The following is a 27,482-nucleotide window of genomic DNA, read 5'->3' as shown; positions in this document are numbered from 1 at the left end:
TCCTCCAATTTAATTACCAAACTATTTTTGTTTCCTTATTAAATCTATTTTCAATTATTACCTAATTAAAAACAAAGGTGGTACTTCTATGTGTAGAAGGTAATATACATAGCAGAGATGATTCTTGTTTGTTTGTGAAGTATTTTATTGCTGTTATACAAATTTGTAATATTTGGTGTCTTTGAGTCGAATTTAATGTTTTTTTCTACAATCTGGAACAACAATTGTTTTAAGGACAATTGTACAATTGCACATTGTAATTTGTTAACATGTAAAAATAAAAGTTACAATCTTTATAAATGTTTATCCTAAATAGGATTAAATACACAAAAGTACAGCCATCAAGGTAAATGTTTTCCCACCTAAATGTATCCATAAAATTCTAGCACTATGCAAGAAAAAGAATGAAAGAAGTGTCTTTTATTTTGAAATCCGCCTCGTCAGGCGGAAATGACAGCTTTGTGACAAGGTCGATTGCCCTCTCCATTCGCCCCCGTCCTCCCCCCTACATCTGCGTGGGGGCAGAAGGTCCTTGAGCGTCGGTGCGTCAGGCGGACGCATCCTGCAGCAGTTGTGTAGTACAGAGTGGAAGTAGGGCAACACAACACGTGCTGAAGGAGTTATGCAACACACTCCAGCGTCAACAAAAGTGTTTTCAAATGAGCTGGAAGGAAAACTATTGTGCAGCGCAAGAGTTTAACTACAAAAAAGACAAAACTTCCTTTTTTTCCTTTTTTTTAAGTTTTTTTTTTTTAAATAATGAACATAAACTCACAATTGTAAAACGTGAACAATTCTTATCAGCTGCAAACATGTAAAGAAGTTTTACTAACAATTCTGGAATGTTAATACATTTTATTTCCCAACTTGAAGCAAAATAACTTTCTGAGCATAATCTAATTTACAAAAAAACCTGCAATAACTATGCTTGTAGTTTATAATAGCATTTATAACACTATTATTATTGAGTGAAGATAAAATCAATAAATGAACGGCAGTATTTTGGCCATCTTATCTTAAATATTTACTGTTTTCTTAACAAATAGCACCTGAAAATCTTTTTAAAAATACACCTGGACGATAAAATTGTAAATATATGATAACAAGGACAAATGCATGATAAATACTGTCTGTTAGAATAAATATTGAGGTATTTAGGATTTTTAAAAATCATTAACTGACATTGAAGTGACTTTTTAAGCACAAACGATCACAGAAATGTTCAGATTTAATCTGTATTTTAAACAAAAAAAGTCCTGAGTTATGCCAGAGTGTCTGAAATAAATGCACTTTGTTTATCTGTACAAGCATTCATAAGCAAAAAAAAAAAAAAGTTAACAAAGAAGTTTTAAACTTAAATGAATGGAGGTTTTATTAAAACGGTTCAGGAGAAGTTGTCGATTTCTGCCTTCATTTCCTAGAAAACACAAAAAGAGGGCAGGTTTGTATTTGCTGTCAGACAGAAAATGTTTTTTTCTTCAAATATATTTTAACCATCAACTTTTCTAATTCATGATGATTACACCTTTAGCAGTAAATTTGAAGTTAAAAAAGGTCAGAAATGACATTAAACTGGTGCTTTCTGTGTCATTTCCTGCCATTGCGTTTAGTCTGGTGTTGTCGTCAGACCTCGATGAGCTCCGCCTTGTTGTTGCTGTCCCGGTGTCTGTAGATGCACTGAGCCAGCAGAGCGTAAAGCTTCTCCAGAGGCTCCACCTCCACGCCGTCCGTTTGAGCCACGGCGCTGTCCAGAAGCAGCTGAAAAACACAAGAGAATAAGATACTTGATTAAATCTCTGCTTCTTTCATTTTCATATAAGTTCATTTGTTTAAATCTAATGAACACACAAAAACTAATCGGAAATCTCCGTTACTTTCTAAAATTACAGCCAACAAACGTTTTTCTTTTAAATTCCCATCTGATGATCTTCTGAGGTCCTTCAAAAACGTTCCAAGTGGTCTTTTCATTATTATTGTGCTGATTTTAGCCAAGCTCTGTCGTTTTCTGCAGAGCGGCAATAGTTCATTAGAAATTTGCGTCTTGAGGTGTGGGCGGGATCGTTGGCGCGGAGCAACCCCGCCCCCCTTCCCTTTCCTGTTGCTAAGAGCTCAGAGCAGGGAGCTGGTGGCCCACCCTGCGTATTTACTACGTCAAAAAAAAGCTCCATCTCAACAGCATTTTTCATCTGCTCCTGTTTCACATCAATTTCAATAGAGAAATACTCCATTTTCTTAATATATGTGTTCCATCATCAGAAAAATTCTACAAGAACACGTTAAGAACACCCATTTTCATCGGACAGAGTCTTTAACTTGTATGTTTTTTATTTCTAGCTTTTAGGATTTTCTTTAACTACATGCCACTGTTCAGCCATAAGAAGCTCCAGCGGCTGAAACGGTGTGTTACTCTACACACACCAGCGTCCCTGAAATCCAGCTGAATGACCGACCTTCAGTTTGTTGCGGTTGACGGCAGGCGGGGGGTGTTTATCCACCTCGGCAGACCTGTCCTTGTTGAACTGCTGCACTTGATCCAGAGCAGCATTGTTGGCTCGCGTCTCGTGTTTTCTCTGCTCTGTGGAGAAGACGAGGATGAGGATGATCAGAATAAGCAGCGTCCTCTAGGAACTCTATTGCTCTTTCTTTTCTTTCTTTCTTTGAAAGGTGACGTTCAAAAAGCTGTTGCTTGTGTCTCATGTGTGAGTGTGCAGCCTGTTGAAGCTCATCCAGCAGAAGCGGCGCTGACGTTTCACCCTTGATGCTCCGGCGCGGTCAGTAAAGCTCTGCTGTTAGGGTCAAGCTCAGGCTCCACATCCTTGTTTTGATGTACTGACCGTATTGGTTTAACCAAACTCCATTCAGCATCTTTTGTGGGGCCCCGGCGGTCGTTGAGGGCCCGTTCCGACGTCGCAGGTTCATCCTCTGGCGGTGGGCGCGGCCGGCGAGGTAGAGGTCAAGCTTTTCGTGGTAGCGGCGCTTGCTCGTGGGGGCCGCTGGGGCCTTGGTGACACCGTTCAGGCTGCCATAAATGTCGGCGGTTTCTCCGTCGCTGCTCTCAGACCAGCTGGAAGAGCCGTTCAGACCTCTGGAAGCAGCAGGCTGGCCTTCCTCTGCACTCGAGTCACGGCTGGCTTTACTGGACGAGGAGGAAGAGGAAGAGGAGGAGGAGGAGGAGGAGGCAGGGGACTTCCTTTTCTGGGGCTTCTTAATGACACCAGAGCTCCATTTAGATTTTCGAGGACGTCTAAAAGGCTTTTTGTTACGTGCTGCGGAAAAATTCAGAAATTACGACAAAACCAAGAACACATGGGTGCTGTTACCAAGCAGGGAGACAGGGGGCGCCGATGAAGACACAGGACCTCCTCATCCTCTTTAGATTCTTTGATTCCATCAGGAGCCTCGTCTTCTTAACGTTTCTCCTCATTTCAGACATCATTGCCCTCCTTCCCTACAGTTTGACTTCATTTCCACTGTTTTGACACTACTCTGACCTCATGCTTGACCGTAATAACGTGGTTTTTAGCTCCATCTCAAACTGACCTTCAAGTCCAGCACTTTTTCGGGAAAACGCAGAGCTGCTGAAGCCCCTCTCCGGCCCCCCCATCTGGACTCCACGCGACATCGCTGCACACAGAGGCCGAGTGTGAGTGTGTGATGCAGAGGCTCCGCCCTCCTGACCCCGTGAGCGTGATGCGACGTCACCTCTCTGAATGCGGGTCTCTTTGATCTCCTCGCAGAGTTTTGCAAAGTCTCTGTCCAGTCGGTCCCTGATGAAGGTCTGGATCCCGTCCTTCAGGGCGCACGCGCGGTGTCGGATGTGGCGGTCTAACGCACATCAAAAGAAAGCAATCACACGAACCCGTCAATATTTGAAAAGATCTACGTTTTTTTCTGTGAAGTAACCATTTTTAAAATAACATAATAAAAATTCCTGTTTAATTATAACAATGCTGTTTTTAGCCAAATCTATGGAAAAGAAAGTCGTTTTCTAGGACGTAGTTTCTGCAGAGTGGCAGTAGTTCATCAGAAAATCGCCTCTGAGGGGGGGAGTAAACCCACCCTCATTTCCCATCACCCATCTGTTTACTCTCTCTCCCACTAGCTTACAGCCCATCACAACCCCAACCTAACATTAGCGGTGCAACAAAAATGGCGAGCAGCATTGGAGCCACCCAGCCGTACGGTTTTGCAGCCGCCAACTCGGACAAGGAAAACTTTTTTTCTACCTAACAATCTTTGTCAGACAGGGTTGTTTTTTTTGTCTGCTGTGATTCTCAAAGATTTGAATAAAGAAAAACTGAACAATCCAATTACAAGCTTAAGTTTCTTTATATACATCCTCCGCCTTCAAAGAAATGCCACAAAAACAGCCTTTCAGGATCCATGGTAACCAACAGCAGACGCTGAACATTCACCTAAATGACAGAAGAAGAAGCTGAAACCTACCCAGAGGGTCACTGTCCGGGTTGTACTCCAGAGCGTTTTTCCAGATGAGCTCTGCATCCTCCAGGAACTCGCCGACGGTCGTGTACTTGTGCTCGTCAATGTTAGTCAGCAGCGTGGAGAGGTCCATGGGCTTCTTGATCACCATCAGGTAGTCTGGAACCTGAAGAAGTCCAGACATAACTTCCCACGATGCTTTGTGGTTAGACTGGGAGACATGGACTGGAAAAAAGTTCACCTCTTCTATGTCAACAGGTTTGCTGAAGATCTTGAAGCGGCGCTCCACCATCAGGCTCTCGGTAACGCCGCGCAGGAAGAGGCGCAGATCTCTCAGGACGTCCTCCTCCTGCTCCCACAGCTGCCGTGGGGGGGGCAGAGGAGCCAGAGGAAGAATCTCCAGATCCTGGTTCCCTGAAGGTGGCGGTGATGTTAAGGTTATAACTTCCCACACTTTTATGTATCAATAATGCATGGGAGGCACATACGGGATTTCCTCCTGGAGGCTGCAGCCTCAGCCGCCTGGTTGAGAAGGAGGTCCTGAAAGAACGCCGTTCTCTCCTGCTTGGTGGGAACTTTGAGGGTGTAAACTTCCCCGTACTCCTCACGGAAAAGAAACTGAATCTGACAACATCATAAAAATGTAAGTACTGTTAAAAACTGAAACGGAAGGCAACGTTTTTCAAGGCCTCACGTCCGGGTCCAGCTCCTGATGGGGGAGGCTGCATGTGGCCAGCAGGAGGATGGGCGAGAAGGACGGGATGCTGTCCAGCAGGCTGAGGAAGGAGGCCCTCAGGGCCGGCCCCGCCGTGTCCCACCACTGCTGGACGTGGGGCATGTAGAGGATGCTGGGAGACGTCCGCTTGGCCTCGCAGAACACCTGATATGGGAAGAAATCGCAGATGAGCCTCCTGGAAAATGAGCTAATTCCAAACATATTTTATTGATCTTATGAAATCAGTTGAATCAGAAAGACAAAAAAAGACACAGGAAGACATTTTTAAGCAGTAGGCTTAACGTAAAAGTATATGTGGATGACAGAAATGCACATACATGTTTTGTATTCTATTTCTGTTTACTAAAACAAAATATTTCACATTTATATCACTTTGCAGACTGGAAAAAACATCCTAACAAGCTTTCTAAATCAGGTTAATCAAGCTTAATCCAATTAAGCTATTTAAATCACTGACTTCAAGAAAGGAAATATTAATGCAAAATAGAATAAATTGTGTAGTATCAATTATATTTGTTCATATATTTAAAAAAAACCAATAAGGTGCATTATTCCTATATGATTAAAAACTGCTGAGCTGCTGCTCCAAGTTAGAAATGTCAAATCTGTGTTTGGACTCAAAAATTTAAATTCTGTTCATGATTTAGGGAACTTACTTTAATTTTTTTGTTGAAAGTAAACAATTTATGATCACATTTTTGCAACAATTTGAAAATAAATGCATCTTTTACAGTGTTGTAAAGCATTATTAACAAAAATATTAGTAATTAGGGACAACAGCTTGTGACATATACAGTATATCTTTTTTACATATTGCGTTTTTTAGGCAGATTTAAAAACTTTTACTTTACAGCAGGATCCTAAATGCAGAAACCGAGCCAGCATGGAGTTCATGTCTCAACAGGGGTCACCTGCGCACACGCCTCCTCTGGAGAGACGCTGCTGACTCCAAACAGAACTGCAGAGTCCAGGCTGTGGATGGCGTATCGCTCCAGCGCATGCAGGACTGCGGGGGCCAAATGGGACGTCTGACCAGAACCGGGGCGGCCCACGAGGAGCATGCGGGGGCGGTGAGAGGTCGGCTGCTTGACCGCGCTCCTGCAGGAACCGGCGAGTAGAGACGGATGTGAAGGGACTCATGTGGCCAGAACTCAACCAAACAACGTTTGTAGAATATCTGCTGAGAGAAATGTGAAGGAATCCTGTGAGTTGGACCTGGCAAAGTGCAGGAAGTTCTTGCTTGGAGAAGGTCCAGAGATGTTGGAGGTCTCAGCGTTCTCATCCACTCCGCCCATCAGGCCGTCATCGACGACGCCCGACGTCAGGTCTGCGCACAAACAGACGTCAACGCCAGCAAAGCAGCTGCCGGTGGAGATTCCAGCCGGGACTCACCCGGCTCCCGTTTCCTCTTCGTGCCCTGCTCTGCGTGCGGAAACAGTCGCCGCAGGACCTCCATGACGTGGAGCAGGGCGCCACCGAGCAGGGGCTGGACCACGGGTGACAGGGGTTTGGCGGGGAAGGCGGCAGAGCGGTGGGAGGCGGGGGACATTTTCCTCATGGCCGCCACAAAGTCGCAGCTGCTGACAGAGATGGAGGAGACGTCCAGCAGGAGCTTCTGGGAGGTGCTGTAGATCTGCGGGTAGCGGCGGCGCAGAGCGCAGAGCGCCGCCTCCGTGCACACCGCCCTGATGTCGGCGCCGCAGTAACCTGGACAACGGAGGCAGGCACAATAAAAGGCACTGCAACAGACTGAAGCTCATCCATCTGCTGTCTGTCTTACCGACACATTTCTCTGCCAGTTCACTCAGGAAATCCTCAGAGGGGGGAGGATTCCACTGCCGGGTGTGAATTTTTAGGATCTCTTTGCGTGACTGAAACACAAAATAACACGGATGAACATGTCTGTCCAGTTCTTACCATCTACAATTAATATTTAGGTCACAAATTACTGGTAATTGGATAAATGCCATCATATAAGAAGGCTTTTCCACAGAAGTGATGAAGAATCGTGAATAATTTTGGACTGTGAGCAACTAAACCTTAAAGACCCACTCAGATGAAAATGGTGTTTTTGGTGTTTATTTTTCTGACAATAGAGGACATATCTACAGAAATTGGAGCTCAAAATTGCATTCCTGAGTCTTTTTAATCAGGAGAAGACAGAACAATGCTGCTTGAAAAATAGATTATTTGGGAAAATACACTGGGGGGGCCACCAGCCCCCTCCTCTGAGCTCTCAGCAATTCATTTTTAAAACATCATAATCATAAATAATAGACGCTTTTTAAATGGCAGTATTGGTGTCTTCAATGTTCCTGACTGTACGTTGGGTGGATAAAATTCACCTCTATGTCGGGCAAACCGAACAGGAACTCCCTGTCGAAGCGTCCGGGGCGCCGCAGGGCCGGATCGATGAAGTCCAGGCGATTCGTGGCGCCGATCACCACAACCTCCCCTCGGTTTTCCAGCCCATCCATCAGAGCGAGCAGCGTCGACACGATGGAACTGGAGGGACGGACAGTACGGAGGTCAGATGTTCTGCAGACACAAGCCTAGAGGACTGGAGGTGGAGAGACGGACCTGTGGATCTGATCCTGTCTGCTGGACCGCACTGGAGCCAAGCCATCGATCTCATCAAAGAAGATGATGGACGGGCGCTTCAGGTAGGCCTGGTGGACGCAGAGAGGGAAACACAGCTCAGTCGTGTGATGTTCATGTTTGTCAGAATCCTGGAGCTACATCTGGTTTCTACGGGGGGGGGTCACCTGTTCAAAGAGCAGCCGCAGCTGCCGCTCGGACTCTCCGACCCACTTGCTGAGGCAGTCGGCTCCTTTCCTCATGAAGAAGGCCACCTTCCTGTTGCCATGGCTACACTCGTTGGCCAGCGCCCGGGCAACCAACGTCTTCCCCGTTCCGGGGGGGCCGTAAAAGAGGCACCCTCTGGAAAAACGCAACGCGAGTTTCACCAAAATGCTGTTGCTTTGCCATGAGCATTTGGTCACAGAGTGAAGGCATGACGGAGGTGGGATGGATGATGCTGATGTCTCACCTAGGAGGCTGGATCTTGAAGTTGTCGAAGACTTCTGGGTACAGAAGAGGGAAGATGACCATTTCCTTTAGAGCGGAGATGTGACCGGATAAGCCTCCTATGCTGTCAAACCCCACCTGAGGAGAGACAGCGAGCATGTAGATCTAAACATAAAGCACAGAGCTGCAGGCAGCCCACAGCATCACCCCATGAGCTGCTGGGACTCACAGACCCGTCGACGGCCATAGGATCAATGTCTGCCAGACCTGCTCCTCCAGCCAACCTTTTCCTGCGAGTTCCAAGAAGCTCCTCCGTCTGCAGGCTGAGCGCCCGCCGGCTGTCACACAGCACAGACAGCTAAAGGTGACGCTTTACACAAAACCATAATTTGAAAAATTATCATTTACTGGAGCTAAAAAAACAAGAGAAATTCAGAAAATTTGCTGCAGTTACTGCTTTACTGGAGACTATTTGGGAAAATTATTGAAAAGAAAGCAGCTGCTTTTTCTAGAGATACAGAGAATTTATCCAAAAATCAATATAGCACTGGGAGTAGCAAGAATATCGGTCAAAAACCACAACTATGAACAAAAAGCTAAAACACAGATCATTAAGTAAATAATCAGTTTCTTTTCCTGTTGTGTCTCTACTGTCTTTAGCTGTTTATGTACATGTGATATAAACAAATGGACGTCCAATCACAAGCTTGCTTCTACCAGGTCAGGTCAATTACAATTGGCTGAAGGTGAACCACAGTGAGGAATGTGTGTTGTGTTCACTAAATGTGTGGTTTTGTTCACAGCTCTGCAAACATTTCCTGACTAAATGAATGCGACACACAAAGAACAAAGCAGTCAACGGCAGGTTTTCATGTTTGAAGCCGTTTTGTTAGACTGCCAGCCTTTTCCCTCTGCAGCTTCATGTTTTAGAATCTGAGACGGCTCATCTAAAGACCAAAAACGACCCTCAGTGAGGACTGAGGACCTGCAAACCTGTTGGAGGCCCTTTCATCTTCATCATCAGAGTCTTCCTCCATGGACTGATTAGACCACGTGCTGCGTGAAGATCCAACAGAGAGAAACCAGACGGCATAAAAACACTGAACACATGGATGCAGGACACAGCAGCCATAGGATATTTGTAATATTTGTTCTCAAATGTTGAATATTTGGCTTCTGTTTGGGATTTTTTAGCCACATAATGTAAATTTAACAAACATCATCGTTCAGATATTCAATGTGTCTTTGTTAAAAAGTGAAGATCGTGAGATGGTCAGACCTTTTAGCTAGAAATTGTAGTTTAACTAAACTAAGACGATTACTAAAATGCTTTTTTCTTCAGAACTTTAAAAAAAAAGCAAACTTAAATGTTTTAGTTCAGCCATGTGAAGTTAATTTATTCATACAAGTTCATAGAAAGAAAGAAAAACATCAATTATGGGATTGCCATAAAATGGCATTTTAATGTCAATTTAAATGTGATGTAAAAAAATAGAGTTAATATAAGAAAGTGTCCGTCCTTAACCTGAAGGGGGTTCTGCGGGTCGCGTCTGGACCTGAACTGCTGATCGGGAAAGATCCTCTCAGGAACTCTGAGCAACAGAGAGAAAAGGATCGTTTTCAAGATCATCTAGTGGCAACAAAAAAGCTTGATTTGAATTAGTTTCTAAATAGAATGAAATTAATGTTCATTCTTGTCACAAAAACCTGTTTTACTGCTGATTTAAAGTGAAAAAATGTGGAACGTACATTAATAAATGATTACAAAATATTTTTTCTAAGAAAAAAAACAAATGAAGCTGTAAAAGTTTTCAATCTGTCACTAGAGGCGGCTCATTTTGGCTTTCTAAAATAGAAACTATTCAGATTTCTGCTGACTATAGTCTGATATGACGTCTCCTGAAACAGACAGGATTAGTTTGTGTTTAACGTGTGAGATTCTGTCCTGCATGCTGGGTGAAGCGGTGCAGCCCTGACCACTGTGGCGGTCCCGGCTCAGTATGGCGTCGCAGACGCTGCCGTTGCTGTCGTCATCCGCCGTCATCCCCAGACCGCTGTCCTCATCCGTGACGGCAGCTGAGTAGATCACCTGCTGCAGAAACAACAAGCTGCTCATTTTAACATGAATGACACTTTTACAAGTGAAAACTTCAGAACCTAAAATTAATCAATTTAGATCAAGTTTCTAAATTATTAAATTTTATTCTTTCTTTCAGGTTAGAAAGACAGGAGAAAGATTTTCAGAATAAGAAAAGACTTTTTCAATAAATTAGAATTTGTTAGAAATGTTTTGACTCTTTACTTTTTTATTGTAGTTTGTAAAAAAAACTCACTAACACCCTAAAAATAGTCTAAAATCCTCCTAAATACGATAAAACTGCTTACGTCACGTAAAAACACTAAAAGGAGCTGATCTTCAGGAGCCCCTGCAGCTGATTCTCAGGCTCTCCAATGTGGGGGCAGCTGATAGAGCTGCAGCCCCTCCCCATGTGCTCCGGGTGCAGGAGTGGGGCAGGATGCAGCCGAGTGCCCCACAGGGGGCTGATAAGACACGCGGTGCCCACCCACAGCGTGTGAGCTGCTGCTGAACGTAAACACCGTCAGATCAGCCGCGTCACGCAGACACCAGGTTCATGTTGAGCATATTGCACGGATGGAAACGGTTCATGTGTAAACATAGGTGGAAAAAAGGGAAACGTTGTGAGTTTCATAGATGTATCACGAATGAAACACGTTAAATGGACCCAAGATGGATGAATAAACCACGCAAAGGACAACGTTCTACGTTCTACGTAGAACAACCAACGTAGAACGTGAATTGTGCGAGATTATTGCACTTTTTATATGCAATTTATGAGTGATTCAGGCGTCAATTATGTCATTTTAACATGATATTAGCGCCGTATACTCGATGTAAAACAAGTTATCCATGGGTGGTCATGCACGAAAAGTCCGTTAAACATCCGTGGAACAGTCGTGAAAAGACACAAACTTGTGTATCTCGCAAAATTCACGCACATTGCGTAAGATTTACACAATTTTGTGTATCAGCCATGTCAAATTTGCATAAACTGTGTATTTCTCAATCGACCAAAGATTTAGAAAAACTGAAGTGATGTAAAGACCCGAAACCCTCGAGGACATCTGCGCACATCAGCACTAAAGAATGACATTTATCACATGTGAATCACAAAAGACAAAGTTTGCATACGTGAAAAATGTGCAGATTGTACGTAGTGACTGTGACACGACTTCACTCTGTTCAGACTGAACAGATGACTCCACATTTAATTTAAAACATTTGAAATATTTCCTTTGATTTGAATGTGTAGTACGTACAGCACATACAAATGTTGCTAAAAATACCACAAGTATAGAGATATTTTTCTCAATCAGAATACTATGTATATTAGTTTAAGTACTACCTTCCTATTCAACTATTGTGCTGAGGTTTGGCATAAAATATCATAAGATTGGAGGGGGGGAATAATCCAATTTACTTCTACCCACCTCTGTTTTCGGCACTCTTCTGTTTATCTAACTTCTTATTTCGTGTGTAAAAATAAAAGGAAATCAAATATTTTGGATCAATTATGAGGGATTTTCAGAAATGTTTGCTCCTTTCCAGAGCATCTTTTGTTTTTCTCATAAGTGTACGCTGCTGTCTAAGCGACATTTGTTCTGCTTAAATCGAAAAAGTGAGCAGAAATCCTGGAAAATTATTCTTTAAGGACATTTAAATGAAAGTTTGGCTTCACTGAGCATCTAATAATTCAAACATTTTTGGTCCCATCATCATTTCCAACAATCTGGAGCCTCCATGTCAGACTCTGAGGATCATTTGGTTTGTTTGAGCTCAGAGTTCATGTTCATCGTCTGGTTTCAGGTTTTTGGCTCCTCTGGTCACAAAGGCTCCAGTTTCAAACCATCTAAAGTTTTCTCGCTTCAATGCAATAATCCCTGTGGATCATTAGAGCGTTTGGTTTCACTGAAACTTCATCAGTTTGTTTCTGTTTAGCTTTCCTCCGCACCGCCGTCCATCACAATATAATCAGTACCAGAGCATCATCAGTTTGTGTTGTTGTGTTGAGGCTACAGGAACCCAAACTGCAACAACAACAACCCTCTTACATGGAAGTCCAGAATTTTTACCCCATTGGATAATTTCTTTAAATAAGAAAAAACAAATATGGGGTAAAAACAAAAAAAAGGTCTTACCAAGAATTCTTATTTTAAGAAAAACATGCTGACATGTTTTCCTCAAACTGAGGTTATTTTGCTGTTGATAAGATGATTTTTCTTTAAACATTTTTCTTCAGATTCATTTTTTTGCACCTTTTGACCAAAACGTCCCCCATTTCAAGCTTTAGTCCTGGTCTACAGTGTGACTCACTCTGCTTTGGTCGGTCTTGACGAGCTTCTTGGACTTGATTTTGTCCATCTTCTTCTTCTGGACCAACCTGACACCAGAGGGATTGTATAAACTGACTGCACACTGGGAATAAGACTTGACTTTTATGCATTAAATAGCTTTAACTGGGGTAGATAAGAGACTTTAACACCTTAAAAAAGATTAAAAAAATAAAAAAACATCACTTTTAAACTGTCAAACTGTTTCATTTGGATCAAATGAATCTGATTTTTCTGCAGGTTTTTTACTTTCTGCGGACGCCGCTCGTCTTCTTGGAGGCGTCCCGTCTGCCTGCAGGTTTGGGGGGGTTACTGCTCGCCTTCTGTCCGCTCCGCCTGACCCCTGCAGACACAAAGTAGAGCATCGTCTGTTTTAAAACCTAAAGTCAGATCCAAATGACACCTATAGAGCTGATGAAACTTAAAAAACGTTAACATTTTTCAGGCTCTTAAACAGAATCACAGCAGTTTTACATCGTATGGAGTCTTCTACAACTCTAATAAAACTGGTATTTATTGTTTTTCTAATGTCTTCTTTTACTTTGATCATTTTTGCTGCTCTCACCTGCGGGTTTCTTCAGCCTCAGAGATTTTCTCCTGAAAAAAAAAACAAATTACTTCACAAAACTGTTAAAAGCTGCTAAATAGGATTTATATTTAAACTAATAATTAAGACAGTTATCTTTGATTTCTTGTCACCTATATTCATTTCTATTAAGTGCAGTTAAGTGAATAAATAAACTAAATTTGCAGCCTGATGCTAAAATAAAATTAGTAAAAAATAAAATAATAATAAAGTTCTCAGTCTGCCAGAAATGGAAGATATTTTTCTGTTTGTTTGTATCCTCCATTATATTTATGCATTTAAAAGAAGACAAACACGGACACAAGAAGGATTGTTTAGGCTGTGAGGATGTAAATAAACATTTTTTTATGCATAAATGAGCTTTATTTTCCATTCCTGACCTGGTGACAGCTCTGGTTTGCTTTGAAAATGTGCGTCTCTTCTTTTTAGGCTCAGCACGAATTCCCTAAAGAGGAGTTCAAATGTTAGTTTCTGAACAAGAATTAATAAAAAATCTACAACATAAAGTGAACAGAATAGAAATAGAAATAGAAGAAATCCTTAGAAACATAGAAACACTGACAGAATCTACCAAACACGTATGTTTATTTAAGAAATTAAAAACAAGATGTTTTAAAGTGATTATTTTCTATTTCAATTTTCTTTTACCATTCATTTCCTTTTAAAGTTCTTGGTTTAAAATCTGTTTTTTAAACAACTGAATTAGAGACGTTAAGGTATCTGTCAATATGATAAACCATCAGAATCTCATCAGACAAAAGCATTTCATTTTTTACTTTTTCTGATATAACAGAAACTTACTAAAAATAATTCATCAAAAGGATGTTGGGATCGATTATGTTCTACTTTTTTATATTTGTCAAATTACTGACGGTTAGACAAAACTTTTTTTGTTTCGTTTTTAAAACATTTTAGACAGTTTATTTGTACTGTTCAGTTTAAGTTGCATTTTACACTTTTTAAAGTTTTTCTATTGGTGTAATATCAAATAAGCCTTACAGAGAAATGTAAATAAATAGTTATAAACTCACCTTCAGATGTTTTCCAGCAACAAAACCAAAACATGGTAGCAATTTTTGATTTAAGGTTAAATTTTCAGACAATAATATTACAAAGAATTGAATTCATTTTGGTAAATAAACATTTATTTATTTTTTAGAATTCTTTTAGCTGTTTTAGGGGAAATCACTGACTGTGGTAAATATGTTAGTAAAGATTTAAAATAAACTGTAGTGGAAGACAGTTTGAAAAAAAAAATTAGATAAATATAAAAAAGAATAACAAACCCTAATAAAACAGTTTAATTAGCATATTTTGTGTTAGATGTAAGGCTTGGAGAAAGTAAAATGGCAGCTGAACAAAAACAGTATTTAACGACAAAATAAAATCCAATATTTGAATAAAATAGTTGCTGTTTGCTTTCATTTTCTTCTCTCTTTGTTTTATAACACTTTGTTATGTGATCCTTTGACTTTTATCCAGTTTTTTTTTCCACCAACATTTGCACAAATAACTTAGCTGTAAACTCATGATTGATGGATCAATAAAGCTGAAAAAACAACAACTAATGATTGGTGGAGAGGCTCGTGCGCTTTTAGCAGGTGTAGTGGGAAGAAACGCTGGTGATCTGATGGTGTCACAGTGAGACTCACTTTCGTCGGTCCCCGCTTCTTCGCCCGCATCACATTGCTGGTTTTGCTCCGAGCCTTGGCCGGCGGTCGCTTCTTGGAGCCCTTGGCCGGTTTGTGCTGCCGCTTTGGCTGCGCTTTGCTCCGGGCCGTTTCCTTTCTGCCGCGATGCGTTGCCATGGTGACGGCGGATGGTTCAATACTAACGCCTATTGTTTAAAAGTAAACATGACTGAGGTGTGAACGCCACCACAAGCACCTTCATGAGTGCTCACGGCGGTTTGGAGGAGATGGACTCCCCACTGCTGCGTCTCTGGAGGCCGAGGGGAACTTGGTGAACACACCCAGACGAGAACTTGATAAGATGACTGACGCGCCGCATCAGAGAGCAGCTCTGGCTCCCTCTAGTGGCCACATGGCGCATTGATAAGATAAGATCAGCAGCTTTAGACAGCAGCTCTGGCTCCCTCTAGCGGCAACATGACGAAACGTTTTTTTTATATGTTTTTACGTGGAGCTTCATAATGCAGGATATTTATGTACAAAACTAAAAATTAAAGAAAGTGAAAAAATTGAATTTTTTAGAAAATTTACTATGTTAGAAATAAAGCACTTCAATATGGTTTAAAAATTTAAATACAACACTTTTCTAATAAACAGAAATCTTTGTGGTTCCATTTTTTAAATTAAAAAAAAGGTAAATATAGGGTTGAAAATAAAACAAAAAGGAGTAAATTAAAGTCTCTAGGTGGTCAAAGTGTCATGGCTTTGATACAAATGTCCAGAAAAAATTTCACAGATGGATAAAAAGATTTATTAAAGTGTTTTTGCTTTCATTTTAAAGTAAAAAGTGTCATACAATACAGGTTTGAGCTGTTATACTATTATTCTTTTATTGTTTAACAGAAAAATCTAACATTGGATGAGGTCATGTGTTCTATTTAATATTAATTAAGGATTTAATGGTAGAATAAGATTCTATCATTGACATTTAGTGTTTTTCTACCAGTGTGCAGTGATAGATGATCACACGTGCCATGAGAAATGAGTCACTTCACTTAATTGTTCTAAAAACCGTTTACAGTTGTCAAGGTATCAACTCCAGTCATCTAAACCTTTTCATGTGTTCAAAAAGGTTGAAAAAAAAACAATTATTAAATACATAGAAAGATGTGCGCTGATGTTGCTGTTGGAGGACAGCTGGAGCCCCATCAGCGTGTTATCTTTCAGCCTCAGGCTTCGTTACTTCCGGCCCGGTCCCGGTCGGGACGCAAACGGTAACTAATCAAGCGGGACACCTTTGCTCTGGAACAGGCTAGAAGCCGTTTATTTCTTTGCTTGGATCACACTGTTAGCACAGCACAACATCTGCAAGCACCTTTCGTATTAAGAGAAGGTTTATCTTTCTTGACAAAATTCATTGTGAAATGTATCTCACAATTTTAGAAGTATGACATCAATTGTTAAAATGTCGTAAACTGGCAAAAAATAAATAAAACAAAACCACCAGAGTACAGTTCAGCAGATTGTTATTTTATTTTGTAAAATATAAAAATGTCAGAATTCCAAAAACAGTAAACTTATGTATTCAAAAGGACAGATCCATTTATTTAATACATTATGGAGATGTTTCAGCTTTTCTTACATTTATTTAGTTAGTTCTATTGCTAAAAGGAGCTTTGGAATAGTGTGAAAGTGCATTAAAACTCTGCAGGTTAACACAGAAAAGCTCCTATTGTCAGCTGTTTCCTTCTAATGCTGACCAGAGCTCCTTGATGGAAAGTGGTAAACTAACATCTTAAGGTTTGTCTGTAAACAAACATTTAACATTAAAATGTCCAACAGGAGTGCTGTTTAAAATCTTCTGATACTTAAATGATTTAGAGTAGATTTGTTTTTCACACTGATACCAGAGTCTACTGGTATAAGATAAATAAATTGTACTAAAATATGGTTAAAGACAAAAACACTGGTGGGAACTTTAAAACAGGAAGCAATTCTAGCCCTGAGAGAACTTAGTTATAGTAATCAAAAAATTTCAATTATAAAAAAATGACTGAGCTCAAAAAGACATGGTAACAAAATGCTTTCAATTTAGCGGTCGACAAAGCCGCTTTAAGAAAACAGCGGATGTATTTTTGAAATGTGACTGAGCGACTTGAAACGTGTCAAAATGTGCCAGATGTGCTGGAGAGAAAGCATTTGTTTTTTCTTCTTCAGAATCAGGTAAAATAAAATAAAATAGAAAAAATGTTTTTTTTTCTCGGGGTTGGTGACCAGTTTTAAAGCTGACCAGGTTTGTTAAGTTTCTTTGTTTTTTTGCTCTTTTAACACTTTGCTCTCATGAGCAAACCAAACACTGAAGCAGAACCATTTGGAGACGTGGTTCTGCTATTTGGTCTGCTCTCACATCGTCACATTGACCTGTGATCGATCATGCCAGATGTTAAATACAGAACTTTATACCTATTCAATTATCAAAACAAACAGACTTTGATAATTACTCATAAATCTGACAATATGTCTTTCATATACATATAAGTAATGCTTTTTTGTAACAACCATAAAATGTATTACTCTACTCACTTAACTTTAACGGTAAAGGCTTTAAAAGGCAAACCGTCTCAATTAAAAAAAAAAGGTGTTAAAAGATGTTTTTACTGTTAAAGTTAAAAGGGAGGAGACTCCATTTCATTATGAAAACGTTCCCGGCTTCTATCCCGGATGGGGGCTGCTTCATCAGCATCAGCATCATTACCATGGAGTCCAGCTGTAGACATAAAATGAAACTTTAAATCAAATGTTCAAATATACAAAGCACACTGGTTTTTCGCAGAGATTTCTGGGAGATTTCTAGGTCACTCGATTTCGAAATTGTACAGTACAGACCAAAAGTTTAGACACACCTATTCATTCAAAGAGTTTTCTTTATTTTCATGACTATGAAAACTGTAGATTCACACTGAAGGCATTAAAACTATGAATTAAATATAAAGCACTTTCTCTGTGGAATTAGTGGTGATCAGCTATACTTATCTGCACAAAATGCACATCCATCCTTGCAAAAGATCAGTTGTTTGCTTTCGTGGGAGAAACGCAGGTAGGATGCGAATATAACTAATTCCTTCCATCCATCCATCCATCCATCCATCCATCCATCCATCCATCCATCTTCCTCCACTTATCCGGGACCGGGTCGCGGGGGCAGCAGTCTAAGCAGAGATGCCCAGACTTCCTTCGCCCCAGCCACTTCCTCCAGCTCCTCTGGGGGGACCCCGAGGCGTTCCCAGGCCAGTCGGGAGACGTAGTCTCTCTAGAGTGTCCTGGGTCTTCCCCGGGGCCTCCGCCGAGTGGGATATGCCCGGAACACCTCTCCAGGGAGGCGCCCAGGAGGCATCCGGACTAGATGCCCGAGCCACCTCAACTGGCTCCTTTCGATGTGGAGGAGAAGCGGTTCTACTCCGAGCTCTCTGCGGGTGACCGAGCTTCTCACCCTATCTCTAAGGGAGAACCCAGCAACCCTACGGAGGAAGCTCATTTCAGCCGCTTGTATTCGGGACCTCGTTCTTTCGGTCATGACCCAGAGCTCATGACCATAGGTGAGTATTGGAACGAAGATCGACCGGTAAATTGAGAGCTTTGCTTTTTAGCTAAGCTCTCTCTTCACCAGAACGGACTGATAGAGCGACCGCATAACTACGGACGCCGCTCTGATCCACCTGTCAATCTTGCGCTCCGGTCTTCCCTCACTCGTGAAAAAGACCCCCAGATATTTAAACTCCTCCAACTGGGGCAGGGATACTCCACCCACCGAGAGATGGCAAACTACCTTTCCCCGGTCAAGAACTAATTCATTAAATAAAAATCCTTCTTTAGTGTGCCAAAGCATATATATAGTATATATACAGAATACCCTAAGTATTCGATTAGGGACCAGAGACACTCATCAATACGCAGAAACCGTTAAACGGAGAATCCCCCTCCCAGGGCCATGGCTGAAGAATGTCCGTTACCGATCCTCACTCATCAAAAACGCTTTCTGAAACATTTCTGATGCTTTGTAAAACTTTGATTTTGCAAAGAGTTTATTTTAATATTTATTCAGAGCAGTTCTGTAGGATACTTTATAACACACATTAGAAGTGTCTCTCTGTCTCTCTCTGCCTTAAAACCAGGAGTCTGTGCTTCCTCCTTCATCAGTGAAGTGCGAGAAGGTCTCGAGAGTCAGAACTAAAGTCCACGGCGAGGCCTCACTTAAAAAACTACGGGTTTCGTCTGTGGAACAGCCTACCTGAGGATGTGAGGGCCTCATCTACTGTGGAGGTTTTAAAAAAAAGAAATTAAGGACATATCTATTTAATTTAGCTTTTAGTTAGATCTAGTATTTTACTCTTATATTGTATATTATAAATTATCACATATTTATTTGTTTATACGTTTTTAGTCATAGCGTACTTTTAACTTCTTAACGTATTTAATTATAATCTAGGCGTTTATATTTTTTATACATTACCTTATTTTAATTTACATTTTCATCTTTTAGCTGTTTTTAATATTTTAACTCTTATTTATTATTTCTCTTCTTTAGCTTTATATTATAATTTCTCTTTTATTTATGTTTGTTTTTGTGTATTTTTTTTGTGTATTTAATTATGAGGGGCCCTGAAAAACAAAAACAAAGCATTTTGGTCAATCTCTACTCAGAAAGAAAACTCTTACCTATGTTTAACTTGTTAGGAGGGCCTCCCCCAACAGGCGTGGAATTAGTGTCTTCTGGATCTGTATTTAAAGAATAACAATAAAAAAAATTATAACATGAATACATTTAATTTTCTCTGTCTTACAAAAAGGATTTTCAGTTGTGATTTTATCTGGTTTCATATTAATGTGGTAAATGTTCAAGATGATAAAACTATCAATTTATTAAAACATGAAAACATGAAGTTAAAAGCAATGGTCTGTTTACTGTAATATGAGCTGCTTTGTATGAAATTGTTATTGTTTTTAAAAGTCAAAATATCTTGAAAATAAAAACTGTCAATATTTCTAGGGAAAAAAACCCACATAAACAGACGGAGACCTAATATGAATGTCCGTCCACCGGCCGTCATGCCTATAACATTTGAGTGTTAGGCCCCGCCCATTTTAGATGTGTATTACTTATGAACCTGACTGTACAGCCAGTAACGTGTTGCTTTAAGCTGCTTTACCATTTTACCGCCTCTTCCTTAATCACCCTCCTACCCCCGCATCCCTCTCTCTTCTTCCCTCCTTTTCTTTTCCATCCAGTCCAACAAGACTGTTACAGATATGAGTAAGATGAATAAAGTTTAGCCTAAATAACAAAAGGGGTTTATTCAAATATACACCTAGTGTGTCAAAAGATTCAAAACCCAGAACAGTAACAGTAAAATTTGTCCAACAAAAGAGACTTTCAGCTCTCATCTGTCTGCCCAGCTGTTGGACAGGACAAGTTAGAAAAATATATATAAGTAAAAAATAATAAAATAAATAAAAATTGATCATTCTTGTTTTTATTTTTCCCCTCTTGAACGAATGTGGGTCACAGAGATACGGAAGTAGTGGTGGAAAGCGGCTTTTGCAGAAGGATGGAGACCGTACCGGGATGTAAATGAACGCAGACATGATTACTGATGCTTTTGTGGAGCGTTTTAAAATAAATAAATGTAATCTCTAAACATCCTTCGTGTCTTCCATGCAGTGTAATGAGACACACACAGACAGAAATGTGAAGGTATCTGCTGTAAATCCAAGTATTGCTCACATCCGTGTTAATGAATAACTAATCATGTGAATAATTATTTCATTCGCACAAATTATTTATTTTGTGGGAACGAAATATTTATCATTCACCTATGTCAGATCCCGGGCTGCATATCTTACTTATATTTGTAACAGATTTTGTTAGACCGGACGGAAAAGAAAAGGAGGGAAGAAGAGGGAGGGATGTTGGGGGTGATAAAAGAAGAGGGGGGGTAGAATCGTGAAGCAGCATAAAGAAACAAGTTGCTGGATGTTTAAAATATATAGTCAAGTTTAGGAAAACAAATCTAAAAGGGGGCGGGGCTTGTTCCCAGACACCCACCCAAATACCACAAACATACCTGATGGCTCCAAAAAAAATAAAAAAACATGTCAACATTTAAACAATAGAACTGATGTATTGACACACGTATACTTATGCATTCGGAACAACTCGTGAAATATTTCATTCATTCACTCAAACGATTTATTCAGAGGTGAGGTAGCACCTGTGCTCTAGAGAGTGAATGATGGAATATAAAAGACAGAGACGGAGTCAAGATATCAAAGACACCATCCCACCACCCAAAAAAATACACTTAAGTGGCAGTAGATAGAGAACAACTGCCCGCCAGGCAATCACATCTGCCACCCAGGCTAGGGCCAGCAGGACCACCACGGGGGCCCCCAGAGCCAGAGAGCAGGGAGGCATCGGGGGGACAGAGAGTGCAGTTCTAGCCCAACCAGGGGAGCAGCCCCCCCGCTGCCCCAACACAGGGCCCCGCCCCAGACAAGCAACCCACCACCACCCAGGAGTTCTGGGCATCCCTCCGCCCTGATCCCAGGCACGGGTCCCCCAAGGGAGAAACGCCCCATGCTCCAGGTAGCTACCCACCCGTCCACGGTTGGTCCAGGTGAGAGCAAGGCAGGGGCCAGCTGCCCCGGCCCAGGAGGAAGACACCCAAGAGAGGTGGCGGTCCACAACGAGTGTTGTTACCATGGCCGGACAGGCTCACCCATAGATGGAATTTAGCAAGGCCCAGCGCTCAGGGACAAGGATCAGAACCCATACCACAGGGTATCAGATGTGATGTGATCCCCGGCCCCTGGTCTTACGAGAAAGCTCAGGGATCCATCTCCACGCCTGGAGTGAGGGCCGGATCCAGGAAGCCAGCTCCCAGGGAACACCTTCGCCGTTGCCAAGGGCCCAGTATCCCCTACCAGAGATGGTAGGGGATGATTAAAACAGCATTTTTAAATATTCCTTTTGAATCATGTTGGATATTATTATAATTCTACGTCTTTTATCAGAACCTCGTATTTCAAAATCAATATTTTCCAAAGTAGCTTTGTTTTTATTTCATGTTGCTGTTTTCCAGAATGACTTATTTATTTCATGAAGGGCTTTTCCGGGAGAATGGGTCTGTCTGTCAATCAGTGAAAGTGGGTGGGATCTAAACGCTCATTGGCTCATCCATGGAAATCGACTCATATTCCTGGATACCCACTCAGCGGTGTACCAGTCAGAGAGATGACACATTTCAGCTATATCTGTACGGCTTTGCTGACATTCATCTTCTTAACCGTTTATTCCCTTTCGGGGTCACGGGGTTGCCGGAGCCTATCCCGCGCACTTGGGCATAGGCAAGGGATACCCTGGACTGTACGCCAGTCTGTCGCAGGGTGGAATATCCTCAATCACACATCCATTCACTCTCACACTCACACCTATGGAGAATTTAGAGTTGCCAATCAACCTATGTAGCATGTTTTTGGACGGTGGGAGGAAGCCGGAGATCCCGGAGGAAACCCACGCATACACGGGGAGAACATGCAAACTCCACACAGAAAGGTGCCCCATTGATGTTGTGTTTTTCATGTCCCCCAGCCGGGACTTGAACCGGGGGCCTTCTTGCTGTGAGGCAAGAGCGCTAACCACTGCGCCACCGTGCAGCCCACAGTCAGCTTTGCTGACATTAGAGATCAAATGGAGACAAACAATCTGTCTGCTCTAGAAGATGCAGACATGGACGACTATGTTTTTGTAGTTTGAGGGTTTGTGTGGACCAAACCACGGAGCCTTACACTGTGGCCTTACACCTTACACAGGAGGCGAGCTGGCGGACCGACAGAGTCAGACCAGGCAGCAGCGGATAGCGGAACAAGCCTGCTCGGGCCTCCTGAACCTTATGATATTTTTCTATTTTCATTGAGACAATGATTATAAATCAGGTCCTCTGGTTTTAGTTTTCCCTCTCTGGGAAAATGTTGAAACTTTCCTGCGATGACGTTTCTGACCGTGGTTGGAAAATGCAGCAGAGATCCGGGGTTTGATTTGGGGTTCACTTCCCCGTTCTGACCCTCAACAGCGGATTAATAAAAGAATCAGGCACTGTACTTTGGAGGAAACCTTTTTTTACTATTACTTTTCCGGCGAACTGAACAACAGACCCTTAACTTGCGCTCACATACACTCTCTTGCGCTGGGCGCTCTGATTTACAATTTAAGACGTAGTTTGACTGCAGGAGTTGAAGCAGAGCCTCTCTCTGGGATGATCTCATGAACTCAAACATGGAAACATTGTTATCATGTAGAATAGGGCTGCACGATATGAGGAAAACTCGCAATATGCGATATTGATGATTAATATTGCGATAACGATATAATTTGCGGTATATAAACAAATAGCAAAAAAACCAAAAACATAATTTCCATTTCACTGCAACAGTTTAAAAATTATACTCCAAATGACCCTTGTCGACGTAGGAGGCAAACATCAAACATAAAAGGGCTCATCTGACTGATCAACAACGTAAACGGGTCCTTCCGATTGGTTAAATGCATAAAGGGATTTATTTCATTTGTTCAATATTTCAAGCTGCCATGAGTTTGTTTTAGCAAATTTAAGGTAATCATTTATTGCGATTTTTGACATCTTTTGCGGTATGCATATTGCACAGCTTGATGTTGCGATAACGATAAATTTGCGGTATATTGTGCAGGCCTAATGTAGAACTATTCAAAATAAATAAACCTGACCTTTTAACACTCTCCGTCTGCATTGTGCAGCCATGCATTGTAAGTGAGATAATCACAGACACCACTCCACATATGGCTATCAGGCTAAAAACATTAGCTGGTAGCTCCTCACACATGCGGAATGGTGCGTTCATGGAACTCCAGTTCATAGTTTTGTGGAACTCCAACAGCCACCCAGCCTAACTTAGACCACTACTATACGTTCATAAGAAGATGAAAACAGCCGAACTGACCACAGAATCACCTGATTTATGCACACTCGTCAAAAGCCACTTTTATCCGCATATTTAGAACCAAAACTGCCTAATTTCTGGTAACACTGGATGTGTTGAGGTGCATACTCCCCCTAGTGTTGAGGAGTGTGCATTGCGCCGTCACGTTCGCTGACGCATCTTCGATCGATGTAGTCAGGGTGCTGCTGCTCATGTCTGAGTAAAGGAATAGCCAATCACAAAAGTGTCTCCGCCTTGTCTGGTTTGATTGACAAACTCCTGAGACATTCTCCCGAAAAAGCTCTTCATGAAATAAATACGCCATTCTGAAAAACAGCAACATGAAATAAAAACAAAGCTACTTTGGAAAATATTGATTTTGAAATCCGAGGTTCTGAAAAAAGACGTAGAATTATAATAATATTCAACATGATTAAAATGAATATTTTAAAATGCTGTTTTAAAATAATGAACAGGTTTATAAAGCAAAAAGATATATATTGAATGTTATAATGGCTAATTTAAAATCGGTGTGCAGGTCTTTCTTAATTTCATGAACTTTTTATATATTTATGAGAGATTTATTGGTTGATTGTGTATTTGCATGAGGTCACATTTATTTATTGAATTAAATATTTATTTAATTATGAACAGCATAGGACTCCATATTTTACGTGGCGTATCTTCATTTCTGTTTGATTCCATTTCATGTCATGCTCAGCAACCCACAAAACACTATTGTCAGTGTTAAAGCTCACTTATTATAGAATCTGTCTGATTATATTGCAAACATAACACGTTATTTCTGGTAGTTTATTATGGAATAGACAGACATGCAATATAAATGATTACATTTTTATATCAAACAACAATATAGGGCTTGCAAAAGCTCTCATTGATAAACGCGTATGCAAAAAGTCTGCGTCGGCTAACAAGACCGCACTTCCACAGATGTCAGCTCACTTGACAGCGGTAGTTCCTGTGGTTTTTGAACAGCACCTGATTCTAGGTGTGATCTTAGTGCGAACAATGCGGCAGAATGTTTCTTAGGCTACGTTCACACTGCAGGCTGAAACGACCCAATTCCGAATTTTTTGCCCCTAAGCGGCCCAATTCCGATCTTTTCATGACAGTCTGAATGACACAGATCCGATCTTTTCAATTGCGACGCAGGCCCCGTGGGTTTGCCGGCCTGATTCCGAATTGTAGCCGTTCTTTTCAATTGTGACCGACGTCTGACCAACCAGGCGACTTGATTCCGAACTGTACGTCATCGACACGCAACAAACGTCATCATTTTGCGTTGAAGTAGGCGGGAACGAGAACGTAAACATCAACCATGGTGGACGATGCTGCTGAGATCAGTCAGTGGAAGGGAAGCGAGATCCCCGATTGGATTAATATTTGGGGTAATCGCTCATTTCAAGCCAAACTCCAGGGCTCTTATCGCAACTGAGCGGTTTTTGAAAAAGATTCCACCTAAATGGCCGAGCGTGGTGTTGAACCTTTCCCGCGATGACTTTCTCCCCGGCCTTTCCGACCGTGCTCAGAAGCGCAGGGGACCCGAGGCGATCCTCCTCCTCCTCCCTGTTCTGATCCCTAGATTCTCCAGAAAGGGTTAATAAAGAGTCCATAGCATTTATTCTGGGGGAAACCTTCTATTACCGTCCTCCGTAACACACAACATGAATGCGCGCACACACTGCCCCCCCCCCCCCCTATTCTCTATCGCGGCACGCGCTTACACACACACACACGCAGGCGCGCGGCCCCAACACATGCACATTTCCATTCCACAAAAGTGGGTACAGACGATCCCGACTCCAATGCCTTCTTAAAATGAGGAGATTGTAATTGTGCTGCTCCTTCGTGAAAATAAATTTAATATTACAAAAAGAGCTCCGCTTTTGACAACACTGTTGTTGACATCCATTGTTAACGTTTGCTCCTCAAACAACAAGTGACGTCGTTCACCGTTGAGTATTCTTCTGGCTTCTGCGCATGCGGGCATTGGAGTCGGGATCGTCTGTACCCACTGTAGTGGAAGAGGAATGTGTATGTGCTGGGGCCGCGCGCCCGCGTGTGTGTGTGCAAGCGCGTGCCGCGATAGAGAATAGGGGGGGGGCAGTGTGGGCGCGCATTCATGTTGTGTGTTACGGAGGACGGTAATAAAAGAAGGTTTCCCCCAAAATAAATGCTATGGACTCTTTATTAACCCGCTCTGGAGAATCTAAGGATCAGAACAGGGAGGAGGAGGATCGCCTCGGGTCCCCCGCGCTTCTGAGCACGGTGGAAAGGGGAGAAAGAAAAAAAAGTTATCGCGGTAAAGGTTCAACACCACGCTCTGCCATTTATCTGGAATTTTTTTCAAAAACCGCCCAGTTGCGATAAGAGCCCTGGAGTTTGGCCTGAAAAGAGCGATCAGCCCAAATATTAATCCAATCGGGGATCTCGCTTCCCTTCCACTGACTGATCTCAGCAGCATCGTCCACCATGGTTAATGTTTACGTTCTCGTTGCCGCCTACTTCAACGCAAAATGATGACGTTTGTTGCGTGTCGATGACGTACAGTTCGGAATCAAGTCGCCTGGTCGGTCAGACGTCGGTCACAATTGAAAAGAACGGCTACAATTCGGAATCAGGACGGCAAACCCACGGGGCCTGGGTCGCAATTGAAAAGATCGGATCTGTGTCATTCAGACTGTCATGAAAAGATCGGAATTGGGCCGCTTAGAGGCAAAAAATTCGGAATTGGGTCGTTTCAGCCTGCAGTGTGAACGTAGCCTTAGTCACTCAGAGCCCTCGCGAAACGGAAGCCAACTTCAGCGTCGTGTTATAAATTTGGTTTCGTGTTTTTCCTGACTCCTTAAATAACACGTCACGTTATGAAATAAGCGCAGCTGAACTTTGTAATTGATGGAGAAAAAATGTCTCATTAAAGTGACTTAAACGACTTCACGACAACTTAGTTTCACTTTCGTTTTCAAATTCTTCAAATGGATCAAAGTTAGAATTTATGCGATAACCTACCGCCGGCGGTTATGGTCCTAAATGTCGCAAAAAAGACACAAAAAGGCAAAAATGTCATTTTCCATGTTATTTTGATTAAATTCGAGGTTTGGTTTTAAAATATTTTATCTTGGTTCCATGATTTTTGGTAGGGACCGGTTGTGCACAGCGCGCTTCCGGCAGAAGTCCCTGCCACAACAGCGGGCTTAAGAGTCTTTTTTTTTTTTTACTTTATTGTTCAACACAAATAGAACAAATATGTATGACAGGAACAATAGTCATAACAACAACGTCAGGGGATGGTACATGTATTACAAAAAGATTACAGATACTATGCATTGAAAATACTCAAAGACAGACAGTTTTCATAAATATGTATGGCCTTTTTGTTTTAACTATTAGAAACAGTATGTAAATAAGATTCTAATTCTTTAATTAATAAAGGGAAAAAAAGTTGTGATAAAGAAAACTTTGATTTGTGAATATGAAATTTACCAAATATTATAATTAGATTAATTGCCAATTTTAAGTTTGATCTTATATTTTTTTCGTGTAGGCTATGTTCAAATTTCATCTGAAATTGTGAATCTGATTTGTAATTTATAAAACGTGCAAGCGGGCTTGAGAGTCA

General features: G+C 41.6%; 1 protein-coding gene and 1 long non-coding RNA gene across 13 annotated transcripts; both read right to left on the bottom strand.

Moving 5' to 3' along the window:
- Window positions 1–835: 835 nt before the first annotated feature.
- LOC101174931 (ATPase family AAA domain-containing protein 2) lies at window positions 836–15,233 on the bottom strand. Of its 12 annotated transcripts, none has more exons than XM_023960318.2 (27): window positions 14,852–15,233; window positions 13,580–13,644; window positions 13,179–13,210; window positions 12,863–12,956; window positions 12,597–12,663; window positions 10,181–10,295; window positions 9,729–9,795; window positions 9,197–9,259; window positions 8,433–8,541; window positions 8,226–8,341; window positions 7,942–8,116; window positions 7,757–7,845; window positions 7,522–7,681; window positions 6,957–7,047; window positions 6,569–6,883; window positions 6,392–6,503; window positions 6,088–6,274; window positions 5,135–5,320; window positions 4,929–5,064; window positions 4,682–4,854; window positions 4,447–4,606; window positions 3,703–3,825; window positions 3,541–3,624; window positions 2,835–3,266; window positions 2,451–2,575; window positions 1,630–1,758; window positions 836–1,417 (listed from the first exon to the last, which is right to left on the bottom strand). In XM_023960318.2, the coding sequence occupies exons 1-27, from the start codon at window positions 15,005–15,007 to the stop codon at window positions 1,385–1,387; spliced, it is 3,594 nt and encodes a 1,197-aa protein (XP_023816086.1). In that variant the 5' UTR covers window positions 15,008–15,233; the 3' UTR covers window positions 836–1,384. The 12 variants fall into 12 exon arrangements, 10 of the variants coding, with proteins under 10 accessions (XP_023816086.1, XP_078811228.1, XP_023816087.1 ...); XM_078955102.1 differs by having other exon boundaries at window positions 4,929–5,058; XM_023960319.2 differs by having other exon boundaries at window positions 10,181–10,292; window positions 14,852–15,229.
- A 2,226-nt stretch (window positions 15,234–17,459) lies between these two features.
- On the bottom strand, window positions 17,460–27,013 carry LOC110015864 (uncharacterized). Its single transcript, XR_002291123.3, has 3 exons — window positions 26,873–27,013; window positions 19,547–19,606; window positions 17,460–17,597 (listed from the first exon to the last, which is right to left on the bottom strand). It is a non-coding gene; the product is annotated as an uncharacterized LOC110015864 (long non-coding RNA).
- Between the last annotated feature and the right edge of the window lie 469 nt (window positions 27,014–27,482).

This window comes from Oryzias latipes, chromosome 11, assembly GCF_053564925.1.
Source record: "Oryzias latipes strain Hd-rR chromosome 11, Olatipes_Hd-rR_3.1".
Classification (NCBI taxonomy): domain Eukaryota; kingdom Metazoa; phylum Chordata; class Actinopteri; order Beloniformes; family Adrianichthyidae; genus Oryzias; species Oryzias latipes.
The sequence above is the reverse complement of the archived record's forward strand: the minus strand, read 5'-3'. Positions and strand labels throughout refer to the sequence as shown.